Source organism: Pogona vitticeps, chromosome 2, assembly GCF_051106095.1.
Source record: "Pogona vitticeps strain Pit_001003342236 chromosome 2, PviZW2.1, whole genome shotgun sequence".
NCBI lineage: Eukaryota > Metazoa > Chordata > Lepidosauria > Squamata > Agamidae > Pogona > Pogona vitticeps.
The window spans coordinates 258272919-258289084 of NC_135784.1; the positions used below are offsets into that span (position 1 = coordinate 258272919).

At 39.4% G+C, this 16166-nt stretch overlaps 1 protein-coding gene across 1 annotated transcript in view; it reads right to left on the reverse strand.

The window, feature by feature from the left end:
- WDR36 (WD repeat domain 36) overlaps positions 1 to 16166 on the reverse strand; it is a 53820-nt gene that overhangs the window by 26835 nt on the left and 10819 nt on the right. The window contains exons 3-11 of the mRNA XM_020780001.3: positions 15915 to 16015; positions 12507 to 12624; positions 12274 to 12406; positions 10217 to 10271; positions 8682 to 8814; positions 7947 to 8122; positions 3974 to 4094; positions 3017 to 3082; positions 1460 to 1540 (exon numbers count right to left, since the gene is read on the reverse strand). Of these exons, the coding sequence (XP_020635660.3) occupies positions 1460 to 1540; positions 3017 to 3082; positions 3974 to 4094; positions 7947 to 8122; positions 8682 to 8814; positions 10217 to 10271; positions 12274 to 12406; positions 12507 to 12624; positions 15915 to 16015 (984 nt within the window). The remainder of the gene's footprint in view (positions 1 to 1459; positions 1541 to 3016; positions 3083 to 3973; positions 4095 to 7946; positions 8123 to 8681; positions 8815 to 10216; positions 10272 to 12273; positions 12407 to 12506; positions 12625 to 15914; positions 16016 to 16166) is intronic.

Consider the following 16166-nt stretch of genomic DNA (forward strand, 5'->3'; position numbering starts at 1 on the left):
AATGTATTAAACTCCGTTTAATGCGTTCCTATGGGGCGAAAACTCGCCGCTATGCGAAGATTCCCCCATCCGGCTGCCATTTTTGCCACCCGGTAAGCGAGGGCAGGGTGCAAAAATGGAGTGGGCGGCCATTTTTTTCTTCCGGTGGCCATTTTGGAACCGCCGATCAGCTGTTTTTAGAACATCGCAATGCGAAGATCGGTAAGTGAAACGCTTACCGATCACTGCAATGCGATGTTTTGCCATTTAAAGCGTCGCAATGCGATCGCATTAGCGATCGCAAAAAAGCGTCGCTATGCGGATTCTTTGTTAAACGGTGCGCTCATTAAGCGAGGCACCACTGTATTTTGCTTTTAAAATAAAAATCGCTATTGTTTTTATACAACAAATAACTCTTCACTTCTCAGTAGCTGTTACCAAGGAACCAACATCCATGCTGGATGCTTGGCCAAAGCTGAGCTAAACAGGGACTTGAACAAACATTTAACCACTGAAAGGCTTCCGGTTTGAAACTGGTGATGGTAGGAGAAGGTTGAAAAAAAATCCTTTCACTGGCTGAAGTGGAAATGAAGAAGAGGAGTAACTGCCTAGAGTGGTCTGGTAGTCCAGATAGGCGGGGTATGTATAAATAAATAAATAAATAAATAAATAAATAAATAAATAAATAAATAAATAAATAAATAAATAAATAAATAAATAAATAAATAAATAAATAAATAAATAAATAAATAAATAAATAAGAATTTCTGAAATAGCGTACTGGATGATTCTTTCATTATTACCAGGAACAAATTTATGGAAAGGAACCCTGTGCTCTGCTAGAAGATTGCAAAATGTTATCTGCATAACTATATTTTTAACTACTAAGAGAATGCTCCAATACTATGGGGCAGTATACAAGTTGAATCAATCAATCAACCAACCAACCAACCAACAAATAAGCAAGCAAGCAAGCCTAGCTGAAGGAGGCTTTGGGCAATCACACCTGTTTTCCCTTCTGAGAATCTAATCCAGTTTATATCTGCAAAAAAAGAGTTCTGAAAAACTCTGAAATCTGCTCACTATTTTGTTAAACACCAGTGAATTTTTAAACAGGTATTTCCCAATTCCAGAACACGAAACACAAAGGAAATGGACAATATTACCAAATACAAAATCAATCTAAAGAGTTCATGATCTTAAGAAAAATTGGAAAGGTAGCAATTTTTTCCTACAAACAATGACGACAATATATACCATAATTTTAAATTTTCCAAAACTATGGTGGCAACTTTTGTTCAGTTGACAGCAGTCTCAGTTTCACAAGACAAAAACTGTGTTATTCTATTGGCAAGGCATGATGCAAACCAAAGTGCTTCTGAAATACTTTCTGAAACTGGCAACACAGGGAGATGTTTTAAAAAAAGTATTTGATATCTTATCTCAGCTATTCAATCATTCAAATCAAAGATTTACTTACCTGCTGCAAATGTTGTAATAGGAGGAAGTGCCATTGTACCATACTGAGAGCCTTTCTTTTTTGACTTCTTATTTATAGAACCTTTAAAATACGAAAATCATGACAAAGATACTTCAAGATTTTTACACACTATGGAAGACTTATTTTTCCATCCTTCTCTTGATAACATCTCATTCTGATTGTTATCCCAAAGCAAAATACACTAAAATTAGGATGAGATATGTTTACACAAGCAAACAAAAACAAATTTAATTAGCAGAGTAACGCAAACAAACCAACAATCATTTTAATCATACTTTCTTTCCTGAAAATGACTTCTGTTGGTTTAGGGAGACACAGTTACTTCTCTGTGTCTTTAGTAACTAAAAATAATCACATTTCAAATATTCCTTCAAAGAGTATGTAAACATTTCAAAGGAAACTCACATTAACTCTTGCATATGAAGAAATACGAAGAGTGCAATGGTATTGGAAATCGTTAGGTCTGGCTAGCACTGAGGGGTCACACACAGCTGGGAAAAACTAGCCATATTGATACCACCGCGAACAGCAGTATCAATAGTTCTATTCCAGAGTCCAAGTTTCTCACCCCTGCAACAACAGGGTGAACTTTCTGGGACACTGCCTTGCCAAACATAGTAGGGGCTTGTCCTCCAGAGACAACATCCCAGAGGCAGGGCATGGCAAAGGCAGAGGTAGAGGTAGAGGCATACAGTACAGGCAGGAATCCTGCAAGCCAAAAGAGACCAATCCCTTGTCTTACTACTGGGCTGAGAAGGAGCCTGTTTGGGGATAATCTGGCCAAGGTGGGAGTGGGACTGCTTTCTTGCCCACCAACCAGTGTGCCTAGTGAGAGAGTATTCTCTCAGGCCGAGGACATTGTCAGTCCACACTGCTCATGCCCAGAATCTGGATTGGGGGGGGGGGGATATTTTAAGGTCAACCTATCATTGCTGGACTTTCCTGAAGTATGAGAAAATGGCGCACCCTGCTCACAGTACTATGTATGCCATGCTTCAGTCTGCTGCCTTCTCCTTCTGCCTCTTTCATTCTTGCAACGACTACTCCAAGATTGTGCTCACTCACTCAACTGTGCTGGGCCCTATGCTGCTGACACAATTCCCATCCGCCACAGGCTATCTGCTGCCCAGGGTAGCTGCCCACTCCCCAGTACAACCTGTCATCTGCTCCCTTAATGCTGCTGGTGGTTTTCACTGTTCAGGGTTCAATCAGTACACCCATTACAGTCATGTCCTTATTCCTAGGCACTGCTGAATGTTGGTTAAATTCTTTGGCAGAATCACTGGGAATGACACGGGGAAATCCTTTGCCTGTCTGTGCTTTTTAAAGAGGAAAATAATGACTAAACAGTATTCATATTGACTGTTACAGAGTTCCACATATCCAGAAATTCTGAATTTTTAAAATTCTGAATTCCAGATCCAAAGGCTGTAATTCCAAATTGCAAATCTGAACCGTGGTGCTAGTGTATATCCTTAATTTTAACTGATATCTGATTATCTGCAGAGTTGCCATTTTATATACTTTCACACTTACCACGTCCTAAACTTTTATTGAATCTTTCATGTACTGTGGAAAATGACTGCAAGGTACCATCTTGACCTATGTTATCACATAAGAAAATGTTAAGAAATAGAAGAGACATGCCTGTTCATAAAATCATTTAGATATACTTATCAATCTACCGTATATAGTCATGCCCCGCTTTACGATTACCTCGTTTAACAATGAATCCGCTTGACGTTGAGGTTTTTGCGATCATTTTTGCGATAACAAAACGATGATTCCAATGGGGTTTTTTTGTTTAATGATGATTGTCAGGTTTCAAAATGGCCCCCTGCTGTGCTTAGGGACGGATTCTTCGCTGCACAGGCACCGAAAATGGCCGCCCCTATGGAGGATCTTCGCTGGACCGTGAGTTTTCAGCCCATTAGAACGCATTGAACAGTTTTCAATGCATTTCAATTGGCTTTTTAATTTCGCTTTATGAAATTTTCGCTCTACAGCGATTTAGCTGGAACGAATTAATGTTGTTAAGCCAGGCATCACTGTATATTTAACTGATTATAGAAACAATGGATTACAATACTGCTTTTATAATAAACTCAACTTATCCTTCACTACCTAACACCATTTGAAATTATCCCCAGATTAACATTGACATGTAGGGACACTGCTGACAAGAGCAAGTCTTTATTAAAATGCAAGTCTCCCATTTGGACTGATCACAAAAACCCTAATATTTTCCTGAAGTGAAGGACTACGAAATTAAAGGTGAAACAGGTAAACATCAGTCATGATTCATCCTGCATTTTGAGCAAAAGTGAGGTAAGCTCATAGAAAAAGCTGCCTGCCTCTGACTAATATATCATTTGAAACCGAATTTCAAAATCAGACATACTAGATGTAACAACACGCTAAGTAGGATCACACCGCTTTCTTCAAAATACTGTTACTCATTTCTGTAGAAGAAAAAGCTGAAGAAATACTTACCGGCACTAAGAATCTGCTGCCCATTTTGCCCATGATATCTGATCTTTGTTGGAGGTGCACTATGTCCCATTCTGTATCTCAGTAGTCTACCATTTCCTCCAGGGCCATCAAAGATCCATACCTATTCAATAAGAAAACAAACGTAAAAAAACTATGAGAGGGAACAGAGCAAGCTGACAGAGCTGTTTGGATTACAAACATTGCTGGATTATAAATAACACTGAACAGACTCTGAAGAAGCTACAAGCAAGTGGACCTTATATCAAAGGGAGACTCTATAAGACAGAATTTGCTTCAACAAACTAATCTAGAACTGAAGTGAGTGGCTTCAGAGAGACTGCAAAGACATCTAAGTCAAAGCTGAAAATCTTCAAAAGTGCATCAGATCGGTTCCAAATGTTGGTTAATGATTTGGTTGCAAGCCTAAGATATAGAGCGTTAGCTACAAAAACAGAAGCATTTCTTCCTCAATTCTCCACAAATGAAAAATAACAGAGGCAAAAGAAGGCAGCGAGTCCATGCACAATCTGAATCAAGCTGCAGTAGCACTTTCTGTCTCACTGCCTAGTACGACAGAGGGCAGGTCACACACGTTTGATTAAGGGAGTGTCTCTCAGTAATATATCAGAAAGCACCAATACCAACTGGCTGGCTGGTCATGCTACCTCTGCTACTTCCTCTCCTGTGGCTTAATGCAGGAATAGGCAACAGTCAGCTTGGAGAGACTTAAACTCCACAAATTCCCCTCCTGCTGTCAGGGGCTGATGGAAGTTATAGGACAAAAACATCCAAAGGCCAGTTTTTAAAAATAAAAAATACATTTAAAAAAAATCCAAAAGCCCAACAGTTGCCCACACCAGGCTTAATTTCAAGCCTAGTAAGAGGGCTAGACATCTCACACAACAAACTGTTAAAGGTCTTATGGTCTCTGCCTGGAAGAACGAACAAAAAGAGTGATATTAGGGCTTCACAATTAGTGTTTTCTGCTTGAAGTAAGCACCGTTCTAACACTGTGAATGTGACTGGTGCAAATGTGCATAATATAATCATACAAGGAACTAGCAAACTACATACAAAACAGAGGAGTTGGCTATTTTTAAAACTCAAACATTTCTCCTTGCATTATAAGTAAGCTTACCAGTGAACATTACATGGGCACAAGCCCTCCATAAATTTTCCTCAACAAAGTGTCACTCATCTAGCCCATGAAGAATGGCACTTTTCAAAGCTTGGAAATTTCAAAAGCGAAATATAGATTCAGACCAATATTCACATGGGGAGTTCTTAATAAAATCAAATACCAAATCACAGACGTTATTGGTGCACTGATAGTAGCATAGTGATGGATAAAGAGTAATAAAGAGTAACTGTAACCTATGTAAGTTAAATGCATTGGATGCCAATAAGAAGTCAGTAATCTAGCATCACAAACTGTACTTAATAAAACTGTATGTGCTATTTTTCACAACCATTCCTATTGCATGGTCAGTATGAGGGGGTGCTGATAAGTATTGGGCTAGGAAGCTGTAACTGCCACACTATTCTACATATTCCCCCAGAAAGTCAATGCACTCACGAAATCTGTCCTGTAGCTTCTTAAGTCCCTGCAAATAAAATTCTTCCGACTGCTGGTGTAATCACTCATTTGCAGTATTAGTTGCCTCCAGAACACTCCCAAATTGTTGTCCCTTTAGGTGTTTTTTGAGTTTGAGGAACAGATAATAGTCAGTAGGAGCCAGGTCAGGGGAATAGGGTGGATGGGGCATCACTTGAAAGCCTAAGGACGTCAGTTTTGTCATTGTTTCACCCGCAGTGTGTGATGAGGTACTGTCATGCAACAGGATGACACCTTTTGAGAGCTTTCCTCGATGGTTTTCCTTGCCTCAACTTCGTCAATAAAGCACAGCAATATTTTGCATTGATGGTTGAATCCTGTTGGAGGTAGCCCACCAGCATAACTCCTTTCTTATCCCAAAAAACTGTTGCCATTTGCTTCTGCACCAACCTTTGTACAGTGGTGCCTCGCTTAGCGAGGTTAATCCGTTCTGGATTAACCCTCGCTCAGTGAATCCATCGTTAAGTGAAATAAAAAAGCCCATAGGAACGTATTAAAACTGATTTAATACGTTCCTATGGACTTAAAACTCACCGTTCTGCGAGTTTCCTCCATTGCGGCGGCCATTTTGGATGCCTCGTTAGCGAGGCAAAACAGCGGTCGCCATTTTGTTTTAGCGGCGGCCATTTTGGAACCGCCGATCAGCTGTTCGCTATGCTTTGATCACGTCCGCGCGATCATCGCATAGCGAAAAAAGCCCATAGGGGCTATCGCTGAGCGAACGCTCCAGCGATGGCCCGGGACCCCTCGCTGTGCCGTTTCATCGCATAGCGAAGCATTCGCTATGCGAGGCACCACTGTACTCGGAACTTCTTTGGCCTGGGGGAACCACATTCCTTAGACTGTTACTTTGTCTCAGGAGCATGATAGTAGATTCATGTCTCATCACCAGTTACCAGTTTGCCCAGGAAAATACACAACAATATTTTTGGCTGATATTCAGTGGTCCCCCATGATCATGTTATGGATGGCTTTCACATTTGCAGGCACAGAGACAGAAACAGGCCTTTCACTGGGTTTCTCACTTTCAACACCGAAATGGCCAGTTTTAAAATTGACAGCCCAATGTTTAACTGTTGCATATGAAAGGCCACTGTCACCCATAGTTTGTGACATTTCATCATGGATCTGCTTTGCACCTTTCCCTTGGAGAAACAGGAACTTGATTATGGTCCTATGCTCTTCCACACTGAACTGTTCTAGAGGTGCTGCCATGTTCACTTTGGACCTGAACATGAAAGATAAGTTAAAATCATAGGTAGATGATTTTTGCACCATTGAATACAGACAAACTGGCCAATATACCCTGCAATTTACAGTGGTGCCTCGCATTGCGACATTAATTCATTCTGCAAAAATCGCTGCAGAACGAAAACATCGCTATGCGATATTAAAAAGCCCATAGAAACACATTGAAACCCCTTCAATGCGTTCCTATGGGCTTAAAACTCACCGTTCAGCGAAGATCCTCCATAGCGCGGCCATTTTCTTTGCCTCTTAAGTGAGGAATCTGTCCCTAAACACAGCGGGTGGCCGTTTTGTTTACCTGGTGGCCATTTTGAAACCGCCGATCAGCTGTTTTCAAATTGGCGCTTTGCGATGCTCGGTTCCCGAAGCACGGAACCGAGCATCGCAAAGGGAAATTCCCCAACAGGGAACATTGCAAAGTGATCGCTTTTGCGAGCGCAAAAAATGCATCACAAAGCATTTCATCTCTAAACGGAGCAATCGCTATGCGAGGCACCACTGTATAGCTTCCTAGCTCAACTTCTTCTGGGAAAGGCACAATACTTATCAGCACCCCCTCGTAATGCCAGTAGATTTAAAGAGAATGAAGAGCTGCTAAATTTCAACCTGAAAAATGGGTGGAGTGGGTTAGGACCCATAAAAATCCTTGGGGCAGCAGTTACACTGCGAAGACTGTGGGAAGGCATTTAGGTTTGTCTCTGTGTGGGAGCAACAGAAAGTCTGAAGTGGCAATTCTAGGTAGAATTGGCACAGAAGATTATTAGCAGTGAAGGGCCATACAACTGGCTAAAGCCAAACTTCCAACTCAAAACAGTAACTGCCTTAGAACTGTGAAAAGGACAGCATACAATGCCCTCAACATATAATACTTAATTATGCATTTCTTATCCTACAAACTATCTTGCATCTTATCACTGATAACAAATACTGCCATTCTGGGGAAACACTTTTGTGAATATGAAATTTTTGTTCCTGAATAAAGGGAATAAAACTTGACTCAGATTTAAACCAAATCCATCCCGATTCATTGTATTCTTAGATGCATTACTTATAAATCATCTCAGGAACATCCAAGTGGAAAATGAATATTAAAAACCAAGCACAACTTACCCTTATAGCATTGTCCGAACCATTAGTAATAAGAAGTGGCTCTCCTTGGACAAATGACATACCAGACACTGCTGTGGAATGTGTGTCTCTCATCTGTCCTAGAAGTTTCTTTTCTTCTAGATCCCACAATCCAATATGTCCAACAGGACTTCCAGCAGCCATAACTGGGTGCCCATCTGATCACATAAAAGAGGGGGTAAATATGGGTAAATATGGATTTCCTATTGTAGTGATTAAGGCATATCAGATTTAAAATGGTTGTAAATAAACAGCACAACCATTCAATACTGGAAAATAAAGCCAAATGAAATTATAACAGATTTAAATATACAAACACATATATATACACACAGGCAAAATTCTGAAAACACCAATCTTAGTTTAGAGGTTCTCATTCAAACCATTGTATACTGGCTGAGATGAAACAGTAAATTAAGGTTTGATGAGATCAGGAAGTTATCTACAAAGCTGTACACACAAATGGAGAACACTCGACAATCCATGGTCTTCTAAATCATAGCCTGGAGTGTCTTAATAAAACTATAGTATCAGTCATGCCAAGCAAATAATTTATTGTTGACAGTACTGGACAAAGATGACTTTGCATTAAAGAAGGTTAAACTTAAAACTGTGCTTAAACTTTAGGTTTTAGTTCACATCTACGACCTAGCTGACATTATATCATGTACATTTTCCAGTTCTACTTATTAGTTTCTAGTAAATGTTAAAGTTTACCTGTACGAAATGCTATTGCTGTTATGGGACCCCAGTCTTGTTGAAACTTCATTAGCATTTCATCAAACTTAATATTATGCACTATGATGTGACCAGACACAAGACCTACTGCAATGACATCCACTGCTGGTGCCTGTAAGGAAGGTTGTATGATTACCTCAATATGACTGTTTGGATTTCAAAACACATCACAAATATCCTATCAATAATATGGAGTAGGATCCCCAGCAGATACCTATTAAACTGCCCAGAGTAGACACGTTCTAGATGGGTGGTATATAAATCTAATAAATAAAATAAATAATAAATAAATTCAATTTGTCTTTAAATATATGTTTTAAGATTATGTCTAAATTGCAGCCCTCATTGGCACAATAAGTGACTAAATGTTTTTCTCTTCTGTTTGTGGCATCAGGTCCCACTTTTTACAATTTCTAGCCTGACAAGTAGCTCTGGAGAACCCAAAGGCTTGACCAGCTTTGTAGCATTGTCTGATTTTAATAAAAGTAAAGGTTCCCCTTGACAATTTTTGTCCAGTCGTGTTCGACTCTAGGGGGTAGTGCTCATCCCCGTTTCCAAGCCATAGAGCCAGCGTTTGTCTGAAGACAATCTTCCGTGGTCACATGGCCAGTGCGACTTAGACACGGAACGCTGTTGCCTTCCCACCGAAGTGGTCCCTATTTATCTACTTGCATTTGCATGCTTTCGAACCGCTAGGTTGGCGGGAGCTGGGACAAGCGACGGGAGATCACTCCGTCGCGTGGATTCGATCTTACGACTGCTTGGTCTTCTGACCCTGCAGCACAGGCTTCTGTGGTTTAGCCCACAGCGCCACCACATCCCTTGGGATTTTAATAAAGGTAATACCAAAATAATTATTTTGGATTTCCCCCATTATGATGCAGAATGATTATAGTTTTCTTCATTTATATAAATAAAGTGTGGTCAGGTTATTCCTGCTTGTAGGCCACACTACAGGGTCTAAGGTAATTTCAGTTTATGAATAAGAGGTTTATGAATCCAGTCCCAAAAATATTACACTGATTATTACTCTTAGCCCCAGATGCTTGAGATTTAAGTTTCTGATGTCTCAATATTCTAAATATAATTCTTGGAACTAGGAGAGGTGTTCCTTTAAATATGTGGGCCGCCAGTGACAGTTTAGGACTCTCATACTACGGATCTGCACTTTCAGAAGGAGTGTTACATGATTCAAAACATCTGTCCACTCCCCAGACCAAAAAATATCAATCTGTGGCACCTCTATCTTATTCAGATTATGCCCTACAAGCAAATGAGAGAAGATTATTACAACTAAATCATAACAATTCCAAATAATTCAACATTCTAGGCATGAAGAACTCTATAGAAACAGCTTTACTATTCTGGACTAGCAACTAAATGAAAGAATTTAATGGTATGAGTTCTGGCTATTTAATATAGCCTAAAATACTCAAAAAGACTTCTGCAAGTGACTCAATGAATAGGATACAGTTGTTGTATATTTACTTTTTATTGGTCTACAAATCACTTACCTGCTCAAGGACTGTCACTCCTGCACCCCATCCTGGAAACGTATATAATAGTTTGCTGTGGGAAGGTGGAATAGTTATCAATGTTTAATGTCATTAAAAAAATTAACCTCTAGGATGGGGGGGGGGCAAACATTTGGTATTCCAGATGTTTTGGACTATAACTCCCACAGTAGTTTATTATTGGGGATATAGGCTAAGGATTCTGGGAGTTGAAGTTCAAAAATCTGGAGTGCCAATGGTTTGTTGTACCTGCCCTAGAACTTTCTCAATCAACTGAGATCCAGCCTTCTCGTTTACCTCTGCCATTTTTAAGATCAGCTGTTCCAAATGAGGTGTTAAGATGCAATCTAAATATGCTGTCATGTCCGTATTTCTCAGAGTTGCTGACCACATTTTTTTCCCTATCCAACTTTAATATAATTTAATACATATGGAAGGGGATGTCTAGAGTGACAAGGTAGGCTTATTAGAAATATTAATCCTTATTCCAGCAATTGCCAACTGAAGAAGGAATTAAGACCTAGGTTCTGAAACACAGCCCTATTAACTTGGTGAGGGTAAGATGTTAATGATTACTAACCACATAGCTCTTTCCACAAGCAAATAGTAGCAACTCTGCAGAACACTCATCTCCATAAATGAAGAGGAAGCTACTCATTTCAGGTTGCTTCCCTATTGTAAGTGAACTGAGAATGGCAAGAAAAATAAGCTTTAAGTGTAGTCACCAGATAGATCACATTCTGCTTATAGCGAGCACACTGATGTGCATCAAATATTCCAAACACTGGCAGAAAGAGTCGTTTTAGAAACTTTGTTAGTTTCAATAAAGATGCCCTATTCAGTAGTTGTGATTTGTAACAAAATTCAAGTATTACTATTATCAGCTTGTACACTGACTGAGGAACTACAAACACAAGGAAACTCCACTTGTGCCCCTGTATAATTTCGGCTAACTTCCAACTTCCCACTGCCCATCTCATGTCAAACAGAATGTTTTCTTGGATTTCTGGGAGGTTTTTTTGGCATATACAGTAAAGGACATTGTAGAGGGAAAACTGAACGTGAAAGTTATAGCTTCTCATTTCACTTGCAGTTCTCAGGGTTCAAACCAGAGTCTGAAATTCTGCTGATCAACCTACAGGCACAAATGGCAATGATTTTCAACCATGGACACTCTTAATTTAATGTAGCTCTTAAACACACCTCTCACCCAATTCTGAAGCTTCCTAGGGATCCCCTTCGACCTGGGGAAGCCTTTGGGAGCCCCAGGGTATGGGGCAGGGAGCCTTCGATCTACAAAAACCATTGCCAATGTTCAGCTGTCCTGAGACTCTCAAAGGCTTCTCCAGGTTGAAAGGGATCTCTGGAGTTGGTATCTCAGAACCTGGGGAGTGGGGGTAAGGGAGACAGGAAGTCTTTTAAATTAAATTAGACAGTAACATAATGACTTCATTACTATTTACACCCAGAGAGTTACTCAACAGAATTTCAGCTATTATGTCAATACACATTCACCCACAAGATAACAGTCAAAAATGTCACTGAGGGCGGCTAGATGCACAATGATTGCATTATACAGATTCAAATCCGACTGATTTCAAACAGAAATTGTAGTGATGGAGATCATGATTTTAGGGGTTTGGCCAATCCTTTTCTTACCCCAGAATTTTAAACATAAACTTAAAAGAAAACAAGTTTTGCATCAGAGAGTCACTAAAATTATTTTCAAAGAAGTTTGAAAAACAAACCTATGATTTGGTTATTATGATTTGAAGAATGGCTAAGAACCAATCTATAAGAACTTCAGACATATAAGGTGCAAGCAGTCACAATACAGCAGAGTCTTGACACCATTAAGCACTTTCCCCCATATGCTCCAGCTATACCCCAAATGTAAGAGTATCATTTATGATCACAAGTTTAGAATTTTCTCTACAAATTAAGCAATGCTTGTGAAATGATTACCCCAAGCATATCAATAAGCTCTACTCATTGATTTTGCAGTTATGAGAATAAACAGATGATAACCAGTTTTTAATTTAATAGACAGCTCTTACTTGGATTTCACATTCCATAACTGTAGACTTCCTTGTTCACTACCAAGAAGAATTTTATTCAAATAGGTACTTGGATGCATAATTGCAGAAACTGTGAACACATTCTTATCAAAATTAAGTTGCAAGTATTCTTCTGCAGAAAAAGAACAGTATTAAATTCATGTCCACTACAAACATATTCATGTATTTGCTTTTCAATAGTTAATGTTATTTTACAAAGAGCAAATTCTCACCTTCTGACTGTGTATCCCAAATAATAAGAACACTATCATCATCTACAGAGATTACATGATCCCCAAATGGCAGCACAAGATGGATATCTGTCCTGTGTCCCTTGTAAGTGTGAACTACCTACAATTCAAAGCACTCTAGTTAGTTCATTAGAATAAGATCATATTTAAGCAGTAAAGTGTGTATGACCCCCCCAAAAGACCCCCATTTATACAAATGTCAACATCTGTCTTACACAAAAACTTTAAATGAGATACAGTGGTGCCTCACTAGACAGTTACCCCGTGTGACAGTTTTTTCACTAGACATTGGCTTTTTGTGATCGCTATAGCGATTCGCAAAACAGTGATTCCTATGGGGGAATTTTGCTGGACAATGTTTGGTCCCAGCTTCGCAAACCGATTTTCGCTAGACGACGATTTTGACAGCTCCCTCTGCGCTCGCAAACAGGTGTTTTCGGGACCTAAGCTTCACAAGACAGCGATTTAAACAGCTGATTGGCGGTTCGCAAAGCGGCTTTCCTATGGCTGATCTTCGCTAGACAACGACGATTCTTCCCCATTGGAACACATTAAATAGGTTTCAATGCATTCCAATGAGGAAATGCTTTTCGCTAGACAATGATTTCGCTAAACAACGATTTCAGTAGAACGGATTATCATTGTCTAGCGAGGCACCACTGTATAAAGTTCTGGATCAACGCTCTTCTCCCTTAAGGGATGAGCCAAGTTCTTGACAGTCCAACTATACTAAGCACTTCTGAAATGTGGCACAGGTGGGAGGACCCAAGCCATCTTTCCGAGATATGCTGTGGCAGTTCTGCCCAGCTGTGACCTTTGTATTCTCGAAGGCTTTCACAGCTGGGATCTGATGGTTGTTGTGGATTGTTTGATTGCTGGTGTTGTCCAGTACTTCTGTGTTTTGCATTTTTGTGGTGGGCTTGAATACTGTTTGTAGGTTGTATTTTTCCAAAGGTTTCCCCATGTGGTCCATGACCCCACTGAAGAGGAAAAACAGCCACCCACAAATAAAGTATTTCTGCCATACACGCATGCGGTCCGTGACCCCTCTGATGTATGGCAGAAATACTTTATCTGTGGGTGGCTGTTTTTCCTCTTCAGTGGGGTCATGGACCACATGGGGAAAAAACACAACCTAGGAATTTTAGTCAAAGAACCACCCCAAAATACTTGTGGAATGGGTTTGGAAGGTGGTAGTTCTTGCACTTTAATGCCTTAAAGTGGTGTCTAGGATTGTAGGTATTAAAAGGTGTATAATGGTGCCTGACTGGTGCCTGTGGCACCCTGAAGAATGCATAACCCAGTTAGCGTGAAAATTAGTGGAAAGGTCAGTGCTTAGACTCGAATGTTGCACTTTCTTCCTGAGCTCTGTGGTAGAAATGGGAGTGAGGATCTTCTTGAGCTTGCTCTGAGCTGTAGGAAGCAGAGGGGTTCCCCAAGCTTTCTAAGAGCTTGTCCACACTGGCATATAGTTATGATATATGGTTCCCTGACAGCACTGTTTGGCACAGGGGGAAAAAATCTCATCCGCTTGTGTTCCTATTGAAAACAATCCATCCTTCTCTTTTAAGAACTGGCCCATATCTTTCTGGCGCTGAGCTAGAGCATGCAATCTTTCATTGAGATGCAAAATAGCTTACCATTCTGCCTTGGCAGATGGGTACCAAGAGTTAAAATAGATGGCACTGAAGATAAGGACCTTTTAAGCACCACCCGGATTGCACCAAATTTCACAGCGTGGACAAGGCCAAAGACACTCAAGAGACTCAATGAAGCTACTAATCTCGTTTTCCTTCTCCACACTTGGGAGTTCATTTATTATTTATTTAAAATATTTTTACCCTGCCTTTCTCCTTAAAAGGTACCCAAGGTGGCTTGCAACATTAAAAAGACAATATTAAAAAGCTAAAAATGGTAAGATTACAAATATTAAAAAAGAAATTAAACATATAGTATATTTAAAATGGTAAATAAAATCAATGTTAAAGACACATTTAAAAGCAACAAGGCACAACGCTTCATTTAAACACCCCTCCCAGATAGTCAATTACTAGTGGAAAGCCTGTCTGAAGAAAAATGTCTTTGTCTCTTTTTTTTCCAATTGTGGCATCTTCCCAAATTGGAAAGTTTACAGAGTGCACTCTAAGTTTTATTTACATATTGAAATTTACTAGAAAAGCAACCAGTATCAGGATGACATTCCTCTAGAAAAAAAAACTTTTGTACTCTCCTTTCCCCGCAAGATTTCATGATACCCTGAAGGGATTGCATATCACATGAGTCACTATTCTGAAGAACACTATCTGACCCAGCATTTTCAAGTTCCTTGAACGAGTCCCTTCTCATCAGCTTGGGAGTAATTATGCTGAATTCTATTCGAAAATTCTAGAGCTGTACAATTTGATAATCTACTATCAGAAAGCAAAATGAAAATCACAACATCCAACTAGTCATCGAAATTTACACATACTTTTCCATTAATATATATTACACTGGGAAGAGAAGTAATAAAAACTTGCTGAGATAGTGCACAATTATTTAACAAATAATATTCAGCAGCCTTTTCACAAAGCATTAGTGCACAAACTGCACTATAGATCTCCTTCCAGTTTTGAAAAATCCACAGCAAAAGAAACACAACAATGAGAAACCATCCATACTTAATCACCACCTCCACAATTACTGGAGGTCCCAAGATAATTTCAAAGGAACCTCCTTCTAAGAAGCATTCATTTGCTTAGTTATTTAAGTTTAAACTGAAACTCTGACACTACCAGTGCACATACAGTTGTAATCAAAGTTATTCAAACCTTTAAATTTGAAATTCCAACGGTGTCTCTAAAAACATTCAGTACCTTTGCTATCTTTTTGTATCCTGTTCCTTGCTTGGGAAGGGCAATTATCTCTTCTCTTACCTTTCTGGGCCATTCTTTTGACTTAATATTTCTAACATGCAGTCAAATGTGACACTCACCAAACCTCTTGCCAGTACAGATACTTCATGAGTTCCAGCTCAAGCACATCTGGTGGAACTAATGAAGCCCTTAATTCATTGCATCAGGTGTGCTTGAGACGACAAGTGTTTTGCAAATTTGTGCTGTTGTGAGGGATTCTATTCATGGGGTTGAATAACTTTGAGACTAGAGAATTCATTAAAAGTTGCGTTTTCAGTTGAATTTGGCAAAATCACTTGAAGCATTCGTTGCGCTGAGCTATTTCAATTGATTTTGTTTGATTTGTTCATTGCAGACAGCTGAAAGTCTGTAAATTTGGGTAATAAACCTGATTTGCAATAGGGGCTGAATAATTTTGATTAGTGTATCTTGAATACAACTGAATCGTCTAGAATCAGATAAAAAACATGCCATATTATTTAATAATGATACAAACCTCTTTGTTTCTAGCCAAAGCATACAGGAAGCTGCCACATGCTGCAAAGACCAACATTCTATCTGCTGCCAAACATGTGATGTTCTGTGGCAAAGCATTGCCTAAAAGATAGGTGGAAACAAGTAAAAAACCCACATTTTTACATGACCAAAAAGTCACTTGCTAATATACTTGCCATTTATCTAAAAAATATAGCTTTATTACATTATCAGGATTAAGACAGAGAAGTTACTACAGATTACACCTGAAGGA